A 25944-nucleotide genomic window follows, 5' to 3' on the forward strand; every position below is an offset into this window, starting at 1 on the left:
ACCATCTACGCAACATTTGTGTGAATCACTTTTGAGCTGATCTTGATTCTGTAAAAATTTATTACTATAGATGCAAATAAGTTTGAGCACATCTATTACATCGTCATTACAAAATTTATTTTTTCTAATTAGTAATTTAGAATTTGGATATCCAAAGGATATTGTGAGTAGACAAATCAAAAGTGCAAATGCAAAAAGTAGTTTTGTTCTTTGGATACTCATCTGGAAAGATGAAAAAAAATTAATACATACACTCTAAATGGTTTTACAGTAGAATTTAATTTACTTCTACAATAAAATAATAGTAAACAATTTTTTAAATTATACAATAAATAAAGAATGGATAATAAATTTTTTATTATTGTTGTTAATGAAAAAGTTTGAGAATATTTTCTATTAATCATTTTTACTTTTTACAACTTTTATCTGTTTTCAAGTCTTTCACGTTATATAATTATTATTTGTTTTCAATCTCTTTTTGGTTTAATATTTTTTATTAATATTTTTTAATTTATATTTTAGATTAATTTAATTATGTTCACCTCGAGGGTTCTTTATTTACTTTTTGTTTAAAATATAAAATTTTATTGAATTAGCAACAGTAAAGCTAGAGATGAGCGTCATTATTGGCGAAAGGGATTATAAAAACTTTGCGCGCACAATAGTTCTCGGAATCGCTATCCCCACTCTGCTAACTGTTGCGCGCGCAAGACTTCTTCAAGGCCGAATAACGCTACACACTCTTTTTAACATTTACCCCTCTAATAATGAATACTTTACACAATATAAAATTTATAAATAATTAATAAATTTATAACTATACTAATATTGATATATAAAAAAAACTATTTCAATTTATAAATTTAAATAATATTTGAAAAAAGTACTAGTCGACAACATAATATTATTTTCATTACTAAATTACATTTTCTTTTAAAACTCTTTCATGTTTTATGATTTTTATTTGTTTCAAATTTTTTATAATAATTTCCAAGTAATATTTAAAATAATAATGAAATAATAATTAGTAATTAAAATAGTTACTCTAATTTTCTAATAAGTATCTTATAGTTACTTATAATAATAATATTATTATATAATTATTATTATCCATTGTTTATTAAATGAAAAAAAATTTTTTTTAATCTTACCTTAAAAGTGAAATTTAGAAATTCTTTTTCGTTTCTGATCGTAATGAAAAGTTTGTCATTTTATTAAATACTCCCAATAAGAATTAATTTATTTACCTAATTGATAAGTTACAAATAATAATTTACATAAGTCACGTGTATAAAAAAATGTTATACGCAACATGAATAAATTTTTTCGCAATGATAACATCGCAAACATTAAAAGTATCTTGGAATTTTTTTTTAAAAAGGGCAATTAATTAAATTTAATTATATTAAGTTTGTTTTTTTTCAATTTCAAAATCTTAGTTTTACTTCAAATATAAATATTGTAATCGTAACAGCAGCGTGATTGAGATAAGTAGCGTCACTATTAGGGGAAAATTACGGCAAAATGCGCGCGCAACATTCGAGGAGTGGGGCTAAAGCGACGTGATTGGTTATAAGCATCACTATCGATAATAAAAAAATTAAAAATCCATAATGTATTTATTATTAACTTTATTTGAAAATTATCATAAATTTATTTCGCTTTTATAATTTTTGTCTTAATTAATCTTATATGCATATTTTCATTTATTTGTATATCTATCTTCATTTACCACTTTATTTAATTTTATAAATAGATCTATAAAATATATTATAATAATAAATATATAATAAATAAATATAAGTAAATAAAAATTAATAAAAAATTATTTTTTTATTTTATATTTCATTTTTTTAACAGTATTTAATGAACTTTAGGACCTCCAGTGGATAAACTTTCATTGTTTGAATATCCAAAGGATATTGTGAACAATGAAGTCAAAAGTATAAAAGCAAAAAGTAGTTTTCTTCTTTGGAAACTCATCTGAAAAAGGAAAAAAAAATTAATAGACATTCTAAATTGCATTTATGATCTATGATAATATAATAAAAAAAAACTATTTTTAAAATTATACAAGGCGTCACTATTGGAGAGGGGATAATAAAAACTGCGCGCGCAGAGCAGTTCTTCGAATTGCTATCCCCACTCCGCTAACTGCTGCGCGCGCACGTCTTGTTCAATGCCGAACTCATTATTTTTTAACATTTACTACACAAATAATTAATATTTTGCAAAATTTTAAATCTATAAATTTAAATACTATTTAAAAAGTACTTTTTTTAATTTATAAATTCGAATATTATTTAGAAATTATTATTTAAATTTATACATTTAAGTTAGTAAAAAAATTCCATAATCTATATAAAATTATTAACAATAAGATATTATTTTAAAAAAATAAATAAAGAGAGAATTTTGTTTAATATTCTGGGTAGTTGTCTACAGACTTGTAATAATAATTATTTGTTTATTAAATTTTAAAAAAAATAAAATTTTCATCAAAAAATTACCTTTTAGGCAAAATGTAGAAAATGTTTAGATACTTTTTTCGTGCAACTGATTTCTCTTCTTTTGATTGAAATAAGAAGATTGTGATTTTATTAAATATTCTGACGGAAATGAATTTATTTACCTAATTTGATAACTTATGGGATTAATAATTTATATTTTAAGTCAGCTGTAGAAATATTATCATATACGCAACGTTAATCAATTTTTTTGAAATTTATAATAATATATCGCAAACACTAAATGTATATTCTAGAAAATGAATTAGAAATTAAAATTATATTTTTTCAATAGAATGAAATTTTAAAAAATATATAGCAAACACTAAAGATTATTTTAGAAAATAAATTAGAATTTCTAATTATAATTTTTTAATAGAATGAAATCGAAAAAATTATATGTAAAATTAAATATTTATTTGCTTTTTATTGATATATTAGTATGACGTATAAAATTTTTTCATGGCAAATATTCAATTTTTATATATTTATTGTTCTGCTAGTTTTCTATATTTAAAAAAATATTGTAATAATTTAAAGAATTAAATTATTATAATTATTGATGTAGACGAACTCATTAAATTTTAAATAATTAAGAATAATGTATTTATTAGTTACTTTTCTAATGATTTATTTACTAATCATTAGTTATTTTCTACTGATGATTAATTATTTTTTACTAATTGCTTCTTTTCTGATTATTTATTTACTAATATTTATTTATTTTCTACTAAGAATTACTGAAGAAAAGGCATTCAAGATTCTTTTCCCCACTCTTTGCGCATTACACTTTCAGAAACGTGCAGAGGTACCTTAATTTTCTTATAATATCTTTTTCAATTTTTTATTTATAAACACAATTTTATTTTATTTGTACACAATTTACAAAAATTGGAAACAATTTCATTAAATACATAATATTATTAACTAAATTATTTATTAAAAAACGGTAGACAAAAATTAATTAATTTAACTATATTTGTATTTTAGGGACAAAAATCCTTTAGTTCTTCGTATGAACAACGATCAAGGCAACACTTCGTTATACTATCAATTGTATGTCTCTTTGAAATTCTATTCGGTCCTTTTGTCTCTAGAATTTAAGAATAAAATTATTCTTATTATTTTTATTATTATTACAATATAGTCAATCGAAAAGAAATAATTTGATTAATATTAGAAATTCTTTTTAACATTTTTATAGCCACCTAGTGACGCGCTCCCAAGAAAGGTACTTTTATAGGTTATGTTTGTGTTAGATTTATCTTAATAAAAATTTCTCATTTAATTAAATAAATTTTGAAAGCAGTTTCTATTGAAAATTTTAGATGTAATGAAGACTTGAACATCAATAATTTTTAATAGTAATTAATTATCTTTCTATATTTCTACTAAAAAAAATTATAAACATAACCTAAAATTTTTAGCTTTTTAGATATCTTTATTGTAAGCGTGTCACATATATGTATAATATAATATGTATCTGTATAATTAATATAATTATAAATATTAATAAATATATTATTTATAATAAATAAATAATGTATAATTTTGAAATTAAGATTATTTTTTTTTTTGAAACTAACCATAGTCTTTTACTTCATTTGCGTCATTCTCAACAATTCCGAAACAAATAAAATTCATTCTCTCTAAAAGTTGGTTACCACAAATTTTCTCTTTTACCGGAATCGTTTCTGTTAATTGTATAAACGAAAATAATGCAATAAGCAAAAATGTTAGGACAAAATATAATTTTTGGAAACCCATCTGCAAACAAAAAAATTGAATAATTTTTAGTGTTATAATAAAAATTAAATTTTTGAATTTAAATGCAAATTTAGATATTTATTATGACGTGATTGCATCACTATTGGGGAGAATTCGTAAATAAAGTGCGCGCGCAACATTTGAGGGGGGGGGGGGTATTTTTACGTGATTGGTTATTTGTACCGCTATCCCCACTCTTCTGTGCCTGTTGCACTCGCACTTCACTTTACAGAAAGAATCAGTTTCTTTGACATTTAATCCGAAAACGAAATCAAAAATAAAATTTATCTTATAACAAAACGGACTAAAAAATTAATTAATTATTTTCTAGTTATTTTGTGCCAAAAATTCAATAAATTTTGTTATTATTTTTCGTTTTTGACTGTTTCAGATGTAATTAAATATAATTTTACTTGTGAAAAAGTTTCAAATAATAAATTGTTTTGCATTTAGAATAAAAAAAAAATGTTTAAAAGTTTTTAAAATTTTTTAATTTTGATAATAAAAATTTAATATGTAAGAAAATGAAGATTTAAAATTTACACAGAAAATAGAAAACTTACCTTTAATAATAAATTAGAAAATTCTTTTTATTTATTTCCTTTTCCTCTCGTTTTGTCCCTAATAACAACTTCTTGTGATTCTTCTTTTTTCTTTGAATTGAAAAAAATAATTCGTTGCCTTATTAAATACCCAGTTCAAAAACAATTTATTTACTTAAGTTTCGAAATATTATAAATAATTTACACATTAAAGTGCTAATAAATTATAAACACAAGAAATAAATTTTTCTCTTTATGTATATATATCAGAAAATAAAATTATATTTTACATTAAATTAGAATTTCTAATAACATTTTATTTAGATAGAACAAAAAAAATGGTGTAATTTATTATTTTATAATTTATTTTTAATATTTTATTGACGTAGTGCAATTTATGATAATTTAATGATGTATATATAGAAATTAATTTTCCTTATAGAGAAGATAAAAAAAAGAAAGTTGTAAATTTAATATATTACAAAAATACATGTACATTAATTTTCTACTTTTGCAAATTTGACATTTTTATTTACTAATTGAATTATTATTTAGTTTTGTAATTTAAATAATTAATTTTTTTTCTTGTGATTTATATTATTTGTTTGAAAAAAAATGGTGTTAAGGTACTGCCACAGCTCTCTGCTGCCTGAGCAGGGAGCTGAGATACAATGAGAGTAAGAGAGAAAGAAAATTCAAATTCATGCTTTTTCTCCCTCACTCTCATTGTATATCAGCTGCCTGCGCAGGCAGCAGCGAGCTGTGGCAGTACCTTTACAGTATTTTTTTTCTTTGAGGATCGCGAATATGAAGAAGGGATTCCCCTTATTTTTTCCACTCTAGACACGCTTTACAGTCATTGCACCGTTAAACTTTCAATAAATAAGTGTAGAGGTACCTTATCTTTCCAAGAATTGCATATCCAATTTCCCAGAAAATCAGACTACATTTTCAGTACTATTATTACGCGACTATTATCATTAATTTACTAGCTTTTCACTACTATTGTTAATAAATAATAATTATTAATTTTACTAAATTACTTTTATAATAGAAAATATTCTACGACATAGAAAAAAAACACAAAAATATAATATAGAAATTTTTTTCCAAAAGTAAATTAAGAAGGAAAAAATTTATTTAGCAAGAAAATTAATTTCGTTAAAACATTATGAGTATTGGCGTTGTATTTCTCGTGCAAAAAAAATGTAACTCTTTTGTCTACACGTTTGACCTTTGTTCTTGTTAAGAATCTATTGAGGCGTCGCGAATTCATATTGACACTAAAAAAACATAAAATGTAATAAAATGAAAAAAATATGATTCAAAAAGTTTTTTGAACATAACCTTCAATATTTTTAAGATCATTTAGGGTAATTCTACAATGATTGCTGACTTAGAAAAAGTATTTTAAACATAGTCTTTAAAATTAAATTTAAGGTGATTCTGCAATGAAGAATATAATTTCAAACAAAAAAAGAGAAAAAAAATTACATTAACAAAATTTATGTCCTTTTTTAATGTAACTATTATTTTTTAAAATAAATTATTATTTTTATTTTATCTATTTGTATTTATTTTCATTTGTAATGTGCATTCAAAAAAGTTTTTTATTGTACTGTGAAATGATATTTCAATATAAATAATTATGGAATTAATTGAGTAAAGTAAAAATAATAATTTTAAATTTATACATTAAGCTGTGACATATATTTTGTCACACTTATTAGAAAATGAGACCAATAATTTGAAAAGCAATAGTAATAATTTAGATTAGATAATTTGTATAACACATATATTAAGGGAGACCATGGCCCAATGGATAACGCAATCTTTAATATGTACTTATTTTAAATGTCAATTTTCATAAATTATTAAACTATAATTTATCATTTCTTATATTAATTTATAATCTGAAAACATAAAAGCAAAAATGATTTTCGATCGAATACAACTATAATGATTAATTATAATATAATTAATTAATTATAATTAATTAATTAATTAATTAATTATATAATTAATTATCTGATTTAATATATATATTATATATATTAAATCAGATAATTAATTATTTTAATTATTTTATTTATTATACAATAATTTATGCGAATATAATTTATATGAATATATTAAATATAAATAAAATAAAAAATTAAGTCAAAATTATATTAATTGTATGTATAAATTATTAAATTAATAAAAAGAATAATTAAAATGATTAATTGAGCGCATCTGGCGAGGCGTCTGGATTATTAATTCACATAATTTTCATTGTTATTAATTAATATTGCAATTGAAAATAAAGTTGCATTAATTTAAAATAATAATAATAAAATTACATTTTTCGAACTATTGTAATTTAATGTATTTAAAATTTTTTTTTTTTAATTTGAAAACTGAAGTTGAAAAATTATATTCTAATATATTATAATGGAACTAAGGTCACGGGATGATTGTGTTTTCTTTTAGAAAATTTATAGTTGATTATTAACGTGTAAATAAACGTTACATGAGAATATTCGTTAAAATAAAAAAAAAAGAGTAAAAAATGAAATGTGTCCCTTTCGTGCAGAGCGCGTATCATGATTTGACACGTTACTAGTACGATGAACACTTGCGATTCTATCGTTTTGTTGATAAGTAATTATAATCATTAATTCAAGGGCATTTATAAAGTTAGACAATTCTTATATTTTTTTTTCCTTATTTATACAGATATTAGAAGAGAAAAAAAATTATCTACAGAGACATTTTTAGAATAAAAGATAACGAATAAAAATACTCTTTTAGTGGAAATAGAAATAAACAATAAATAAAAAGAAATCATATTTTGAAAGATTAGAACAAAATTTTCTTTCTAAAATTACCGATCGTCTGATGTGAACTAAACAATTTTAAAAAACTCAAAATGGTTGATCCAATATGGCGGTTGAGATTTGTTCTATTCTATTCGTGGGGTTGTATAGAAAGAAATTGAATATTAATATTATCTACACGTTTATTAAATATATTTAGTTAGTTCTTTTTGTCTTATACCTACTCTCGATTATAGATATAAGTTTGACTTTGTTTTATTTTGATCTATTTATTTATATATATATATCATAATATACGGGCAATGCTCGTTATGCAGTTTATTAATTTATCATCGTGCATATCTTGAAACACGAATTGGAAGTTTTTTTTTGAAGTGAAAGAAGTTAATATATAGAAAGAATTGTTGTTATTATTAATAATGAACATGACATATAATTTGCCTTAAAGGCCACAATAGCTGGTTAATTCTTCGAGACTACATGGTTTTGCGCAACACTCGTCGTGGACACCGCGTGAATATCTTCTAAATCGACCACCGCCAAATCTACCAATCATTGCGTTTGCACTTTGTCTGGATCTGAATGGATACAATTCATCATAGGCAAATGGCGTCTCGTCTATCTCCATTTCTGTGGAAGAAAAAAGAAAATATTTTTGTTAGATACCTATATATATTATTATTTTTATTATAAAATTAATAATAATATATCACCTTAATATAATAATAATAATTTATTATTAATTTAATGTTATTATGGATAATAACTTGTCTCTCGTCCCGTTTATTTCTTAAATAAGTAAAATTTTTAGGAATTTAATAAATTTCTAAGTTCAGTATAATGGCCGTTATTTGAAAAAGCAACCCAACCTTGGTTACTTTTGGCATTTAAATTAACGGTTTTTCCACAATCGACGATAGTTGATGCCTAAGCACAACTGCTTCGCGATTGATAATAAAGATAGGTGGGAATTGTGGAGAGAGGGGCTTGATCCTTAGATTTTGTCAATTCCATTCATTTGCATATCAAACTTGTTAGAGAAAAGTATGAAAACTTAAAAAAAATTTATATTCGTATCATCATTGAAACAATTATTGCAGTGTTGTTTTTGTAAATTCTACGAAATAAGGAAAAATGTAATCTCCAATCCCCTCGATTGTGTCACGATCTTTGAGGTGTTAATTAAGCGGACAACTGATGAACATACATATTAACTCCTGCAGCCTGATCAACGATATAATGTCAAAATTTAAAACATCGTAAGTTGACATCTATAAAACTCCTATCAAGTAAAATTCACTCTAATGATAAAAAAAAACCTAATAACTATTATGATGATTAATTACTATTATTACAAATTTTATTACGTCTGTGTGTATACATAGTATTAGTGTATGTTGATTGTATGTGTGTATTTTAAATTCTTGTAAATCGCTTATGGACGGAGATCATTTATAAAATAATATCAAATAAAACATTATAATTCAAAAATTTTATTAAACATTTTATCGATTAATTTCTCATTTTTAATTTAAATGAAAAAAAGGATTATATATATAGTATATTGAAATAAGTTTAGAAAATATATTTAAATACATTATTTTTATAATTTTTAATATAATTAAAAAACATATCGCAGTAAATTGTTATTAAAAGATTAATTTTGAAAATATTTAATAAGAAAATATTACAGGAGAAAGTAAAAGTTTCAAATTATATGTCTCACAAAATCTTCAAAAATTACAGAATATATAATAGGAAATGAAGGTAAACATACATTTTTCATTGCGTTTTTAAAAAAAGAAATTTCTAAAAGTTTGAATAAATAATTATACTTTTGTAGATAAAGAAAAGAATGCGATTACGGAGAAGAATATTTAAATACAGAATTAAATGATGAAGATTTGCAAGATGATCTACAACTTGTTGATAATATTACAGATCATTTAGAAGATAATTCAGGAGAAAAGGATCATCTTGAATGTTTAGAGTTTAACAACAACGATGAAGATATATGAAAAGCATCGAATTTTCATTAAAAATCTTATTGGATTGGATTCAATTTTTAATAATTAATTTTGATAAAATTTGATAGAATTTTCTTTCAACCATTGGATACAATAGGAAAGAACTTTTGATCATTTTTTTATATATATGATTTGATAGGATTTAATCAAAACATCTTATTCGATTGGAAACAATTTTTAATAATCAATTTTGACAGAATTTTATAGAATTTACTTTAAAATATTGGATACAATGGGAAAGAACTTTCGATCATTTTTCGATATATAGGATTTGATAGCATTTTGATCAAAAATTCTTATTGGATTAGAAACAATTTTTAATAATCAATTTTAATAGAATTTGATATAGGACTTTCTTTGAAATCAGTGGGACAACGTAGGACAATTTTCGGAAAGACAAAGTATTTATTCATCCATAGCTGATCACTAAATGTCACGTGGTAATTTTTAAGGTAATGATTAAAACGTGTTAAATCCACAAAACCATATTGCGAGAATCAATGTTCAAATGATAGAGTACTACTTCTGGTAAATTTTGATTGAAATGTTTAAGACCGTTGAAATTTGGTTCAACCTTCGACAGTAATGTACGTCATATCATTAAAGAAAAATTCTTTTTCTTTTAAGTTTATCAAGAAATTAATATTATGTTGTCCTCTTATATTTTGCATAGTTCAGGCTTTAATTGACGTTTCTGGAAGAGGTATTTTATCGATTTGAAATAGGGCCAATTTATTTACAGAAATACATAAGTAGTTGACCTTTTGTAAATTTTCTGTTAATTGTTTGTTTGATTGTTAATTAAATATGATACTGTAGAAAGGGATAAATTTTTTCATATTTATGTGTAGTGTGGGGATGATGAACAAAGCAAAAATATAGAAATAGAAAAAAAAGTAGAACAAACCTTGACCGCTCTTTTTAAACATTGAATTATATTGACCATTGCACATGAGTTGCAAAGCATTCGAAAGATGTTTTCCACAATAATGTTTATTCATTCCTGATCGTTTCTGAACATGTTGAAAGAGATCCAATTGAGCTTTAACCAATTGCGGAATTATAAGCGACGCAGCAAGCACGAGTGTCACTAGAACGTATAACCGATGCGTGGACATCTATTAACAAAATAAAAAGCAATATTTAATTTTTAAAAATTTTATTTTTACATAATTTCTATAATTGAAAATTTTCTACAATTTTAAGAATTTATTTTCATATCTTAACCTAATGGTTTTTTGTATTCAGTAAAGCATTGTCATCATATTAATTTACCCCTTCTCCTCTCATTAGGCCTGTTATGCAATTATTAATTAATTTTATAACCAAATAACTATTAATTTTTTTTTAATATTTACAATATCAAATTAATTATTTTTTAATCAAATTTTTACATAATCAGATTAATTTTTTTAAATTATCTAATTTTTGAAATATTTTCTTATCAAATATAAAAAAAATTTCAAGAAAAATCTTTCCAGACATACAAAAAATTTTCCATTAGATAAATTAATTAATATTGTTCCATAAAGATAAACATTTATTTGAAATTGTTTGAAATAAAAAGATATACATAATTTACTGTATTATATAAAACTTTTTTTTAAAAAAAACGTAAATTTCAAAGACTATCTTCAATAAAAGAAATATCTATATATACTAAATGAATATCTATAAAATAACAAATTTTTAATTTCTTTATTGCTTAATGAGTTAAAACACCCTGAAACATTTTAAAAATGAACAATAAAACTATATTCGCATCTCTTCAAATAAAATCTCAATGTGAACAAAATTCATTCCTGTAGAGACAAAAAAGCAGATGCAAATTGTTCTCATAAAATTTTGAAAAATTATATAAATTAAAAAAAAATTTCCTACATACATGTTATATAAAAGAATAATGTAGTATAAACTATCACAAACAATTTAAATACACTTGTAACAAAAAAAAACATTCCACTGTTTAACAAATATCTATAAATATGAAAAAAATATTCAATTTTATTACTTTCCATTATTGTATTTTATTAATATAAATACAATTAGAAATTCGAATTTCAAATAATAATACTTTTAGTGTTTGCGATCTGTTTATAAAACATATGTTTGCGAAAAAATGTATTCATGTTACGCATTATAGTTCTCTGTACATATACCTTATACAATAAATTACTATTCATAACTTATCAATTAAATAAATAAATGCATTCATGATGGTATATTTAAAAAAACGACGAAACATATTTTCGTTCAAAGACAAAAGAGTAATCAAAAGAAAAAATTAAGAAAAATATACGAAAAAAGTATAAGGAACTAATTTTCCACATTTCACTATCAAATAAGGTGAGTTTTAATAATTTTAAAAAATTACAAATATTATAGAAATTATTATTAAATTACTATTTAATTAGAATTTTAAAAAACAATATAGAATATAATTCATAATAATTGAATAGTAGATATCGAAAAGTGATTAACTCTAAAAAAAACCTGATTAGAAATCATTATAAGCAATTTATTGAATTAAAAAAATAATGTAAAAATAATATGTTGTTGAGTATTTTATTAAAATATTATTTAAATTTATAAATAGAAATTATTTTGTTATGTATAAATATTATTTATAAATTTTATATTGTATAGAGTATTAATTATTAAAGGGGTAAATATTAAAAAGAGTGAGTAGCGTTATTCGGCCTTGAAGAGGACTTGCGCGCGCAACAGTTAGCAGAGTGGGGATAGCGATTCCGAGAAATATTCTGCGCGCGCATCCTTTTCTCCAATAAAGATGCTCATCTCTAGCTTTACTGTTGCTAATTCAATAAAATTTTATATTTGAAAAAGTAAATAAATAACGCTCAAAGTGAACATAATTAATAAAATTAATGTAAAATAGAAATTAATAATAATTAATAAAAAATATTAAATCTATAAAAGAGATTGAAAATAAATAAAATTCATAAAACGTGAAAAACTTTCAAAACAGATAAAAAACATAAAAGTTAAAAATGATTAAGAGAAAGAATTACACTTAAATTTTTTCATCAATAACAATAATAAAAAATTTATACATTGTTTATTTATCGTATAATTTATAAAATTGTTTACTATTTTATTTTATAGAAATAGATGAAATTTTATTAAAGAAAAATTTAGACCGTGTGTTTTAATTTTTTTCGCTTTTTTTTAGATGAGTTACCAAAGAACAAAAACAATTTTTGCATTCGCACTTTTTGCGATATTTTTGACTTCTTCATTCAAAATATCCTTTGGATTTCCGAACGCTGCTAAATCTTGTGGAATGAATATGTTAGATGTACTACAAATTATTTGCGGTTATAGTATTAAATACTTAGACAACAAAGTCGAGCTTGAAGATGTTAAACATCCATGTTGCAAAAAAGGTTGTACACATTTGGAATACCTTGTTTACTGTTGAGAAAATTAAATGTATAATATATTTTATGTAAAAATGTAGAAAAAAAAATAAAAAGCCAAAAAATGTTAGTGTTCAATTTAAAAATAAGTTTATACATATTATTATATGGTGTCCTGCTTTTAAAAAAAATTCCGCAATTCGATTGAAAAAGCAATAAAAGTTTGTAAATTTAACAATATAATTTGGAGAATTTTTGAAAAGTTCCAAATACTTGCAAAAATTCAATTATTTTCAAAAGTAATAAAATTTTTTTGCAAAAATTCAATCATGGTAAAAAATTTTTTAAAATTGAGGGTCCCAATCAAAGAACCGGTTATAATTTTTTTAAGCTCGAAATTATTGCCCTGTAAATAAAAAAATAAACTGTTTTTAATCTCAATGTTTTAAGAAACATTTTGGTAATCTTTATACCAATACAAAATGTTTTCAAGAAATTAAAATTTTAAATTCTTTTTTTATTTAGAAGTCGAGAATTTTGAGTCTCAAAAACGTATAACCGGTTCTTTGATTGGGACCCTCAATTCTTATTAAAATTCCAATTATCTTTAGAAATAATTAAATTCTTCTCTGAAATTCAATTATTTTCAAAAATTTTAATAATTTAATATATTATATTTATAAAAAAGTTTTTAATAACATTTTTCGAAATAGTTCAATTATTTTCTAAAACGTTAATAAATCCTTTCGATACAAAAACAATTTTCAATTATTTTCCATAAATAATAAAATTCTTTTCAGGAATTCAATTATTTTCAATACAATCATTAAAAAAATTCGATTGTATTCAATAAATTAAAGAAATTTTTCGAAAGAATTCAATTATTTTCTAAACATTTAAATAAAATTCAAGAATTAAATGTTTAATTTCAATTATTAAGAAACACGATTATTTTATAAAAACTTGAAAGAAATAATTGTTCATATAAAATTCAATTTCTTTCAAAATTTTCAATTAAAATTATTAAAGAAACTCCATTTAAAAAAAAAAAATTCAAAAATATTCTTCAAATGAATTAAATTAGAATTTTCAAAAATTTTAATAAAATTTTCCCAAAAATTCAATTATATACATAAATAATAAAATTCTTCGAAGAAATTAAACTATTATCAAATTTTTTGATAAAAATCTTTTCATAAATTCAATGATTTGCAAATTTTTTTTGCAACAATTCTATTATTTTCATAAATAATCAAATTTTCACAAGAATTTAATTCTTTTCAAACACAATTTTCATAAAAATTTTTCGAAAAAAATCAATTATTTAAAATGATTTTTATAAAGTCCTTCCTATCAATTTAATTATTTTAAAAAATTTTGATAAAATTTTTGCGAAAATTTCAATTATTTTCGTAAATAATAAAACTCATTGGCAGAATTCCAATTATTTTTAATACATACGTACAATTTTAATCGAATTCCTCGAAAAATTTAATTATTCTTAAAAATTTGTTGATAAAATTCTTTATGAGAATTTAATTTAAAGAAACATTCAATTATTCAATAAGTTATTAATTTTTGTACTTAAATAATTGAATTCCGTTGAATTTTTTTAATAAAAATTGATTTAAAAATGAATTTTAGTTAAAATTTTATAGATAATAATCGAATATTAAAAGCATTATAGCATAGAATTTTTAGAAATAATTGAATTCTAAATAAGTTTCAAATTAAAATCTTTGAAAATCTAAATTTTTTATATTTTTAACTAACAATTATGTGAAATTAATTTTTTTCAAAAGGTTTAATTGAATTGTTTTTGAAATTTTTTGAAGTTGTTATTTTCTAATATAGGTATAGGTATTTAAGGGCATTTGAACCATGATGACGTCACAGATTTAAAACTAATGCTTTGCACAAACTGTGACGTCATCAAGGTTCAAATCCCCTTAATTGAAGAATTTTCGAATAATTAAAATTTCGTAAAATTGAATTGTAAACAGATGGATTTTTGAAAATTGTCAAAGAACTTTTTCGAAAAATATTAAAAATTATTGATTTAAAGAAGAACTTTCACTGGTTCGAACCCTGAAAATTTCATATTTTTTAAAAAATAATTTTTTTTAATTAATATATTTAAATTTTGTATTTAAAAACTATCAGCAACTTTTTAAATAAAATCTCAATGTAAACAAAAGTTCATTCTTTTGGAGACAAAGCAGATGCAAATTTTTTAAGAAATAATTTTTTTTAATTAATATATTTAAATTTTGTATTTAAAAACTATCCGCAACTTTTTAAATAAAATCTCAATGTAAACAAAAGTTCATTCTTTTGGAGACAAAGCAGATGCAAATTTTTTATGAAATAATTTTTTTTAATTAATATATATTTAAATTTTGTATTTAAAAACTATCCGCAACTTTTCAAATAAAATCTCAATGTAAACAAAAGTTCATTCTTTTGGAGACAAAGCAGATGCAAATTTTCCTCGCATTAAAATTTTATATTATATGTGCCTAGAGCAATAGTAAGAACTATATTGGAGAGAAATTTACTCCTTTGCAATATTTATATTTAGAAGAATGATATCTAAAAATAGTGACGCTCCAATCATCACTTTTGATGATCCATTGTTTCCCTCGACACTACCTCATTATTTCCCTCCACTGAAGTCTTGGTTTTCCGTGGAGGAGGTCATTGTTGCTTTCCACCCCCTCCCCCCTCTACAAAACTTTATTTTTATATACAATAACACTATTACTATAATAAAAATATTTTTTGTAAAAATAAATAAAAAAGAAACTTATAAAAAGCTCCACTTGATCCGAGACTATCAAATTATAATTAAAAAAAAGAATAATTTAATTACTTTGATATAAGGGACACTGGCGAGGTTTTTCTTGCGATGTGAGTGCACTTTCCTGGCAACAGTGCTTAATGAGTGAGAGGATTATTCGACTTTTTCATTTCCTTATCCATTTATAATTATAAATAAAAACTTTTATCACTCGAAATACATTAGCCTCAAGTTTAATATGCATCATTGATATTAAGTTTTCCGTTTGCTTTCAATTTACTCAGAAGATGAAAATTTTTACTCTCGATGTTATATTTTTAATTTTAAAAAATTTCATAATTCATATTGTGATTAAGACATGAAAAAAATTAGGCCATAAAAGATATCAATGAAGAAGAATTTTTTTCTAAATATTTTGTGATAGATAAAATAAAGTTTTCTGGGAATAGGGCCTTGATAATTCTGGGAAAATTGCGATGCGCGAAGAGTGGGGGTAGCCAATCACTGGCGCATTTGCCCCTCCACTCTTTGCGTGATGATTGGTTATTTGAATCGCTATCCCCACTCTTTTTGCCTTCTTTACACATTTGCGTTTTTTTCTACCCAAACATTCAAGTACAAAATACACTATATTCCTTTATAATTTATTGAAAATTTCTTTTTTTTTAATTGTAACCGAAAAAAACGTCACGATGTCGTTAAATTAAAAATTAAAATTCTAATTCTTTTCGATTTTGCCAAAAAAAAATTTATTTCTGACGATCAAAGTCGACGCTAACTTTTCAAGGACTCAATTTTTAAATTCTAAAATGAGTAAAAAAGATGTAAATAATTTAAATAAATAAAGAATATTAAAATTAATAATTTAATTCAATAGTTACTTGCACTAATAAAAAGTAATAATTATTAATAAATAACAATTAGAAACCTATACTTTTAAAATAAATAGGAACAATAAACCTGTAAATTATTTAGCTGATAGTGAATAATAATAATAATATATAGGAATTCATACTTATACAATAATAATAATATTAATAATAATAATAATTTAATAATAATAATAATTTAAAAGTTTGCTTGCATTAATAAGAAGCAGTAATTAATAATAAGTAATAATTGAAAAATTATATAAATTTAAAAAAAAAGTTTCTTACAATATTACAATATTGTAAGAAATTTTATTTTTAAATTTAAAGAATAATGTAGAAAACTATCGCTAACAATTCAAATACATTAGTAAAAGAACTTTAGAATGTTTAACAAATATCTATAAGAATAAAATAAATATTCAATTTCATAATTTTTTTCATTGTATTTCATTAATGTAAATCTAATTAGAAATTAAAATTCAATTTTAAACTAATTTTAGTGTTTACAATCTGTTTATACATTGCGCAAAAATTTATTCATGTTGCGCATTATATATTATTAATATATAAATTAGGTACTATTCTTAACTTATCAATTAAATAAATAAATGCATTCATGTTGGTGTATTTAATAAACGACGAACCATTTTTTTGATCCAAAGACAAAATAGCAATCAATAGAGAATTTAGTTACATGAAAAAAGTATAATCAACTAATTTTACACATTTTATTATATCAAAAGGTAAGTTTTATTAATTTAAAAATTTTTTTAAAAGATTACAAACTTCATATAGAAAGTATTATTAAATTATATTATTTAATTAGAATTTAACAAACAATATATAGAATATCATAATAGTTGAATCTATTAATTAGTCTAAAATAATGTGAAAATAAAAATAATTTTATGTTGTTGATCATAGTATTTTTTTCAAATATTATATAATTTTATAAATTGAAATAGTCTTTTTTATGTATAGATATTATTTATAAAAATTAATTATTTATAAATTTTATATTGTGTAAAGTATTCATTATTAGAGGGGTATAAATGTTAAAAAGAGTGAGTAGCGTTATTCGGTCTTGAAGAAGACTTGCGCGCGCAACACTTAGTAGAGTAGGGATAGCGATTCCGAGAACTATTCTGCGCGCCGTTTTTACCATCTCTTTTTCCAATAATAACAAATAATGACGCTCGTCTCTAACTTTACTGTCGCTAATTCAATAAAATTTTTATATTTGAAAACAAAAGTAAATAAAGAACACAATTAATAAAAATTAAATTTATTTATTTTTCTTACTTTTTTTTTTAAATTAATCTAAGAGAAATTGAAAATTTTATTACCGAACAAAATTTTGAATGTATCTGTATTAATTTTTTTCGTTTTTTCAGATGAGTTACCAAAGAACAAAAACAATTTTTGCATTTGCATTTTTTGCCATAATTTTGACTTCTTCATTCACAATATCCTTTGGATATCGGACGATTGCTAAAATTTGTGGGAGGAATATATTAGATATGCTAGAAATTATTTGCGGTGGAACTGATAATTACTTAAAATACAAAGAATTCCTTATTGATAGCATACATCCATGTTGCAGACAAGGTTGTACACATTATGAGTACTCTGAATACTGTTGAGAAAATTAAAGATATTCTATAATTTAGGCGGCAAATGTAAAAATGTAAAAAAAAATGAAGAAGAAAATACAAAAAATGTTATTATTTAAAAATAAGTATATTTATATTATTATGGTTAATTAAAAAAAAAAGTATCATAAAAGTGAAATAAATTTATTTTATTTTTTAAATAAACTATTTTAATTTTTTATTATCGATACCGAATTAGAATTAAGTTCCAAATATAAATGGAATTCCTCAACATCGTTTATGAACAAAATTCATGGGGTAGGAAAGGAGAGTGATATACTTGTTTTCTTTTCTATCCCTTGCTTAACCAATCACGTTGTTTTATCCCCACCCCTCGACTGTTGCGCGCGCAGTTTTTTCACTATTTTCCATAGTGATGTTTCTTTCTTTTCTCATTCACGCTAATAGAATTAAATTTTCTTATTTCATAATAAAAATTATATTATTATTAATATATAATATTATAATATCATATTAATATTAATAATATTAATTAATTAATATTAATAATATAATTAATAATAATTATATTAATATTGTATAATTATATTATTAATTTAAACAAATAAAATATAAATTTTTCTTAAATTATTAAATTTAACTTTTTAAAAAATAAATAAAACAAATTTAATAAATTTGTAATGTTGACAGTAAATGAACTACTTTTGCCAATTAACATTGACCTAAATTTTTCTTTTAATAACAGAATTTTTTTCGTTTCTCAAGAACGTAAAATTCAACGAGGAAGTGAATTAGTTTTTTTTTTGAAACAATAATTGTTAAATTACATCCTCCAGTTAAAATACCAAAGCTGTTATTGCGAAAGGTCAAATAAATATTTTTTTCTTTCTAGATTCACGGAGGATGAAAAAATTCTTTCAATTATTGTTTTAGTAGTGTCTTTTAAAACACACAAAATTGAAATTTTTCTAATAGAAGATTTTTTGAGTAAATAAAAAAACTATTAAAAATCAAAAATAAGGAAAAACCGCTTTGAAAGAGAAATAAATTTTTTGTTATTGACATTGATTGATTGTCATTTATAAAGTTTCTATTGTAATTTTTAAGAGATATCTCTGATTCAGTATACTTTTTTTTCTTTTATTCAATATAAAGCACTTTGCATTATATTTGTAATATTAATATCGATCTTGTGGCAGCTCTTAAGTGGTACAAAGATGATTAGAATTTTTTTTTTGTCGATGTTCCAGTTTTCTCATTATTATGTATATAGATTTTAATTATTAAAAAGCAAATCTATGGCAATTTATTGAGCAAAATGATTAATTTACTTTCTCTATAATTCTATCATTTCCTTTTTAAATTTTTAATAAGAATGTCAGAAAATTCTATATAGAATTTTATAATATTTTTTACTTGAATATTTTTTTATTCTCCATTAATTTAAAAAAAAATTAATTTCTATTCGCTGATATTTCCTTTTTTAAGGGCAATTTGAACCATTATGACGTCACAGTTTGTGCAAAGCATGTATTTTAAAGCTGTGACGCCATAATGGTTCAAATATCCTTAAAATAAAATGTTTTTATGAAAAAAAATTTTTTCAAAATTAAAAATATCAAAAATATTAAAAATATAAATCAAAAGTATTAAAAATATTAGAAGTATATTATTTTTAATATTGAAAAACAAATTTATTTTTAATTGTACGACGAAATTATAGAAGAAATATAATTAAATAATTGCTTAATTGTTTAGAAAAACTATTTTAAATTATTTAAGAAATAAAAAAATACTTCAAAAAGTATAAAAAAAAAATTTTTATTAATTCTTTTTTAAACGATTTTTAAATATTTATCTCTCACCAGTTTTGTACTTTTGTGGTGCAGTTTTTGAAGAATTTCCAAAAAAATGTTCCTTGTCTCTATATATGAAAATGTTGTTCCAACTCTCTAAAAGAAAAGTTGGATTTAATTTACATTACGAAAAAAATTATTCTATTTTTGAAATTTACCAATCGTTGTTTATTGAAAAAACAACTTCTTATTCACTATTATTTTTAAATCAATTTGAAATTTTGAAGTAAAAAAAATTTTGAAAATTTGAAATAAAAATAAAATTTTTTTTATTAAAAATAATAATAAAAGTTTGAAATATTATAAAATATAATAAATTTTCAAAATTTCAATTTAAAAAAGAAAACAATTTTAATAAATTTGTTTACAATTATTTATCTTAATATTTCAAAATTGAAAAAAAGACAAACTAGTGAATCATTTTTTTTTTTATAAAAAAAAAGAAAACTCACCCTCTTTCACACAGATTAACGTAGCAAATTGACCAAAAAATTAGTAGCTAATTATCACTTTGAAATATCACAGCCACGCACGTAATATTATAAACAATTTTAAAAAAAAATTCAAAAAAAAAATTTTTCAACAAAAAAAAATATTTTATTTTTAAAAACTTTAAAAGGCAAGTGTATAACAATTTGGATGCCGTGGACCGATTGTTTCTTCAATCGTCCCAAAAAAGTGTTTAAAAACTTTTTTTTTCATCAGATATTCTTCAAGACTTTTGAAAAAAATTTTTTCTCTTCTGGTACACATTTATACTGATCTTCCAAGTTGTCAAAAAATAATTTTTTCTCAACTGTCTCTCTGTTTTTTCGACGAATAATTTTTTTTATAATGAAAAGCAATTTAAAAAAATTATCCTCTTTTTTTGGGAAATTTTCCGAGCAAATTTAATAATCTGAATTAATAATAAAAAATATATAATATTATGTATAATATAATATAAATACTGATAATAATATAATATGAATATTAATAATAATAGAATGATTATTATTAAAATTCATATTATATAATTATTTATTATTAAATTTATTATTTATTATAACGTAGTAAATTTTTTTTTTTTTTTTTTTTTTTAAATATTTTTTGACGAATATCTTTTTATGAAGAAAAAAACAATTATAAGAGCAAAGAAAAAAAAATTTGTTACTAATTAAAAAAAAAGAAATGGGTCCAGCATCCGCAGCATCGAGACTCGAAGTCTCGAGGCCTGAGCCTTTGTGTAAAGGCCGAAGACCGGCCAAACACTGAGCGATGCACATTTATAGAAAAACTGAAATCATGAAAAGAGAAAATTTCCCTCTTGTACGAATAAATATAATAATTGCTAATAGAGGAATTGTGTATTAAATAATCTCTCATGAGAAAGGAGATGATTTCATTTTTTACGAGCTCGCACTCATCATCATCTCTCGTTATAACGATATAAATTTTTTGCGACGGAGTTTTTCTCTCTCTCTCTCTCTCTCTCTCTCTCTCTCTCTCTCTCTCTCTCTCTCTCTCTCTCTCTCTCTCTGTATAAGAGAAAATTGTAAATTTTATCATTTAATATTGACACGAGGCGCAAAAATATTCCATTTGTAAAATTTTTCTAAATTTTTTTTATTATCTCTTCAAAATGTTCTTTAAATTAAAAAAAAAAATTACTTTTTGCGTATTAACTATGAAATTTGTTTAATCAACTACATTAATTTATGATCAATTTAACAAATTTATAAATAATATATAATTGATGTAACAAATTTGTAATTACTATATTAATTTTTTTTATTTAATTTTTGTGAAAATTCTTTCCCCTCTTATTCTTTTGTATATAATTAAATCCTCGAAATGTTCATTTCCTTAAACAATTACAAGTGATTTGTTTATTGAATTTTGTTTATAAAATTTGTTTATATATATATTTGATGTCTAATGAAGATGAATCAATAGTCAATGAAATTTATCAATAATTAAAATTTATCAGGCAGGCAACAACAAGTTTATAAATTATAATTCAACTTTGACATTTTATAACAAATGACACTTTTTTCTCAACAAATCTGATTCTAATAATAAATTAATAATTTATGTTCAATGCCACTATGTAATTATTAAAAAAAATCTTATTATTGTTACTTGCATTTGTTATATTTTATTATAATACAATAATAATAATAATAATAATAATAAAATCATTTTTTCCTCTCCTAAACTTGTTTTGTAAAAAAAAAAAAAAAAAAAAAAAAAAAATAATAATAATAATAATAATAATATAATAATGAACATATTAATTGATAATTTATTTAATTTTGTTGATTGAAAGGCAAAATAAAATCAATACAAAAAATATATTAAACGAATTTTCTAAAATGTATTATACATAGCATATATAATTATAGAATTTTGAATGAATGATTGTTTAATTTAACTGTATATATAGATATAGTAGGGTTAAAACCTCTTTTTTCAAGTGACAATTCAATAAAAAAAATTGTAAGTGCATATTAAGGGGTTGTAATATATAAATTACTCGTTCACTCTAGAGGATGACAAAAATTTTCGTCTTATAATTCAAAAACATTTTCTGACAAGGTAAAAAATAAAAAAAAAAATTTTCTTTTTTATGTCAATACTCAATTGCTTTCTGACAAATTTTACATAAATTTTGTTATAAAATGTCATTGTATATTTATGAAGAAAATTTCTCTGTATATAAATTTCTTAAGGGGTTTTGAAGCAATTATGACGTCACTGTTTTAGAACACATGCTCTGCCCAAACTGTGACATCATAATAATTCAAATGCCCTTAAGAAAATTAAAAAAATTTTAATTATTTGTTAATAATAACAATTTTAATTTTTTAATAATAATAGGTATGTAATAATTTTTTGTGACATAGTTTGTGAACGACCCCTTAAATAATTTATGATATAAAATTTTAATTATAAGATACATAATTATTATTATTATAAAGTTATTAAATTAAAAGTTGAAAACAGAAAAAATAATATGATATAAAATAATACAATTAAAAAGGTAATATAATATATTATATAATATATAATATATATAATAATATAATATAATATATAAAATAACATAATATATTATATAATTTTAAATTTTAAATTCTGATTCAAAGTAAAAGTTCTTTTTTTCTCGAAGTTTAAAAAATTTATATTTTTTCCCATGACATACTTTTGTAAAATTGCAAGTCTTTTCCTTTTTTGTAAAGTGCAAAAAAATTACTACAAGAAAAAAATCAATATTTAATTACTATATATATATATACTTCACAAATAAACATAAACGTAAATATATGCATGTAAATCAATTGCCTTGCAGGTATAAAATATTGATCAATAAATCGATAAATATTTCACCCTGTAAGTCTTTATTTTAAGTTAAATGTTAAGAATTTATTTTAAAAAAACTGTTTCCATTATTAAACGAAGCACTCACGACATCTGTGCATTTATCGATGAAAAACTTTCAACACAAAAGTTGAACGTGTCGATAAAATAATTATTTTCATTCTTCATTAATGTTTTCAAAATTATTTAAATGTAAATTTTTTTTATTTAAACAATAAGATTAGTATTTACTAAAAATTAAATCTTAAAGAAATAGAATATTTATTTATTTTAAATTGTAATATTTACTTATTTTATTAATTTTTTTTTAAATAAACCGGGATAAATTATTTTAATTATTAAATTCTGATAATTTTTATAAATTTTATATTTTAAATATTGAAATGCAAATTATTTTATTAAATAATTTTTTTGGGAAAATTACAATAAATATATAATGTATTATTTACCTAGAAATCGGAAGACAAACTATGGGATAAAGAAATCCAGCTTTTTGTCTTCTTATTTTGTTGTGCTGAAAAGAAAATTATTTTGATTTTAAATTATGCGCTTAAATTTACAACAACGAAAAATTGCCAAAAAAATTTGTTTTATCGAGATTTAAATTTCTCAAGTATAAATATGTATTTAATTCAATTAAATATTTACTGCTTTAAGTATAAACATAGTTATTTAATTGAAGTAAATATTTATTTGATTCAAGTAAATATTTATCAGGTTCAAGTAAATTTGTATTTAATTCAAGTAAATATTTATTGCTTTAAATATAAACATTTATTTAATTGAAGTAAATATTTATCTGATTCAAGTAAACATTTATTTCATTCAAGTGAGTATTTAGTTGATTCAAGTAAATATTTATCAGATTCAAGTAAATTTGCATTTAATTCAAGTAAATATTTATTGCTTTAAGTATAAACATTTATTTAGTTGAAGTAAATATTTATCTGATTCAAGTAAACATTTATTTGTTTCAAGTAAACATTTATTTGATCCAGGTAAACATTTATTTGATCCAGGTAAATATTTATATGATTCAAGTAGTAAACATTTGATCATTGACAAGTAATGGATTATATTCGAATCAAAGAATTTTTCTTTATAACAAATTTTTTAGTTCTGTATGTCAAAATAAAAAATTAAACAAACGTGATCTATTATAGAAAAGAAAGTACTTAATGAAAAAAAATGAAAATGAAATTAGTGTGTGTAATCTATAATATATCGACTTACTGTTGCGTAACTGAGATTATAACCGTTGAATGAACGAAGGACTTGTGCCGAAGGAATAGTTGGTCTTCGCCCTTTTAAACCTGAAGAAGATGGGGGTTAATGTTGAGCAGCTAAGACGTGTTCATTAAACATTTTACTCAAGTTAATGTCAAGTCGATTTAAAAGTGTTGCATGGCTAATGTTATATACTAAGAACAAAAAAAAGGAGGGATGGTTATAAGTCCAGTCGACCGTACGATATTCATTATTATATACCCACACAGCACCAAAACTTTCCTGAAAATTTATTAAAGATTTACTTGCAAACTTCGAAAAATTTACTTGCAAAGTTTAGTGGAAATTGTGTAAAGATTCAAATGTCCCACTTAAATAAATGTTTATAGTCAAATTTTCCTAAAAATTTAACTTAAAACTTTCCTGAACATTTAAATTAAATTTTCGACTTCTTTCTTATAAGCGAAAATGTAACTTAAAACTTTCCTGAAAATTTAAATTAAATTTTCGCCTATATACAGTAGGCGAAATTTTTTTTTAAATTTTCAGGAAAGTTTCACGCTAAACATTTATTGAAGTGGGACATTTAAATCTTTACAAAATTTTCACTAAACTTTTCAAGTAAATACTTCGAAGTTTGCAAGTAAATCTTTAATAAATTTTTAGGAAAGTTTCGGTGCTGTGTGGGATATACCTTCGCGCTAATAATATATATATATATATATATATATATATATATATATATATATATTTCAAAAGATATCATCTACCCCACAAAACCAAGGATATAATTTTAAACTGTATATATATGTATATATATATATATATTCATTTATCATCCATCCCGGAACTCTTTATCATCAATTTTCATTTTCATTTTTTTGCACTTTTCGAAAAATTATTGTATATTAGAAAAAAGAAAAAAAAATATAATTATATATAAATAAATAAAAATTCATAAAAAATCGTTTAATGAATGAAAACATAATAAAAATTATAAAAATAATAATAATAATAATAAAATAGCAAAAACAGTAACAAATTATTATTTTTGTTTAAATTATTACTAATTTTTTTATAATTTTAATTAAATATAAAATAATAATGATAATAATAATCAGGGTTGGATATTTTTAGTATACAATGCATCCAATTTTATCTTGTCCTTCAAGCA

General features: G+C 21.8%; 1 protein-coding gene and 2 long non-coding RNA genes across 7 annotated transcripts; 2 read left to right on the forward strand and 1 right to left on the reverse strand.

Annotated features, from left to right (window-relative positions):
- Nucleotides 1-7799: 7799 nt before the first annotated feature.
- On the reverse strand, nucleotides 7800-24841 carry LOC122499739 (LIRP). Of its 4 annotated transcripts, none has more exons than XM_043608220.1 (5): nucleotides 21337-21470; nucleotides 20636-21081; nucleotides 20193-20279; nucleotides 10570-10780; nucleotides 8026-8265 (listed from the first exon to the last, which is right to left on the reverse strand). In XM_043608220.1, exons 4-5 carry the CDS (start codon nucleotides 10778-10780, stop codon nucleotides 8078-8080), a joined length of 399 nt encoding a protein of 132 aa, XP_043464155.1. In that variant the 5' UTR covers nucleotides 20193-20279; nucleotides 20636-21081; nucleotides 21337-21470; the 3' UTR covers nucleotides 8026-8077. The 4 variants fall into 4 exon arrangements, with proteins under 4 accessions (XP_043464160.1, XP_043464157.1, XP_043464155.1 ...); XM_043608221.1 differs by having other exon boundaries at nucleotides 20636-20987; nucleotides 21337-21423; XM_043608225.1 differs by lacking the exons at nucleotides 20193-20279; nucleotides 20636-21081; nucleotides 21337-21470 and adding exons at nucleotides 23993-24057; nucleotides 24777-24841 and having other exon boundaries at nucleotides 7800-8265.
- On the forward strand, nucleotides 8420-9755 carry LOC122499742. Its single transcript, XR_006301375.1, has 3 exons — nucleotides 8420-8894; nucleotides 9329-9402; nucleotides 9479-9755. It is a non-coding gene; the product is annotated as an uncharacterized LOC122499742 (long non-coding RNA).
- On the forward strand, nucleotides 11811-18428 carry LOC122499741. 2 transcript variants are annotated; one of them, XR_006301374.1, is made up of 3 exons: nucleotides 11858-12008; nucleotides 12856-13069; nucleotides 18109-18428. It is a non-coding gene; the product is annotated as an uncharacterized LOC122499741 (long non-coding RNA). The 2 variants fall into 2 exon arrangements; XR_006301373.1 differs by lacking the exon at nucleotides 18109-18428 and having other exon boundaries at nucleotides 11811-12008; nucleotides 12856-13188.
- Nucleotides 24842-25944: the final 1103 nt, after the last annotated feature.

The sequence above is a fragment of the Leptopilina heterotoma genome, unplaced genomic scaffold (assembly GCF_015476425.1).
Source record: "Leptopilina heterotoma isolate Lh14 unplaced genomic scaffold, ASM1547642v1 Lhet_174, whole genome shotgun sequence".
Lineage (NCBI taxonomy): Eukaryota > Metazoa > Arthropoda > Insecta > Hymenoptera > Figitidae > Leptopilina > Leptopilina heterotoma.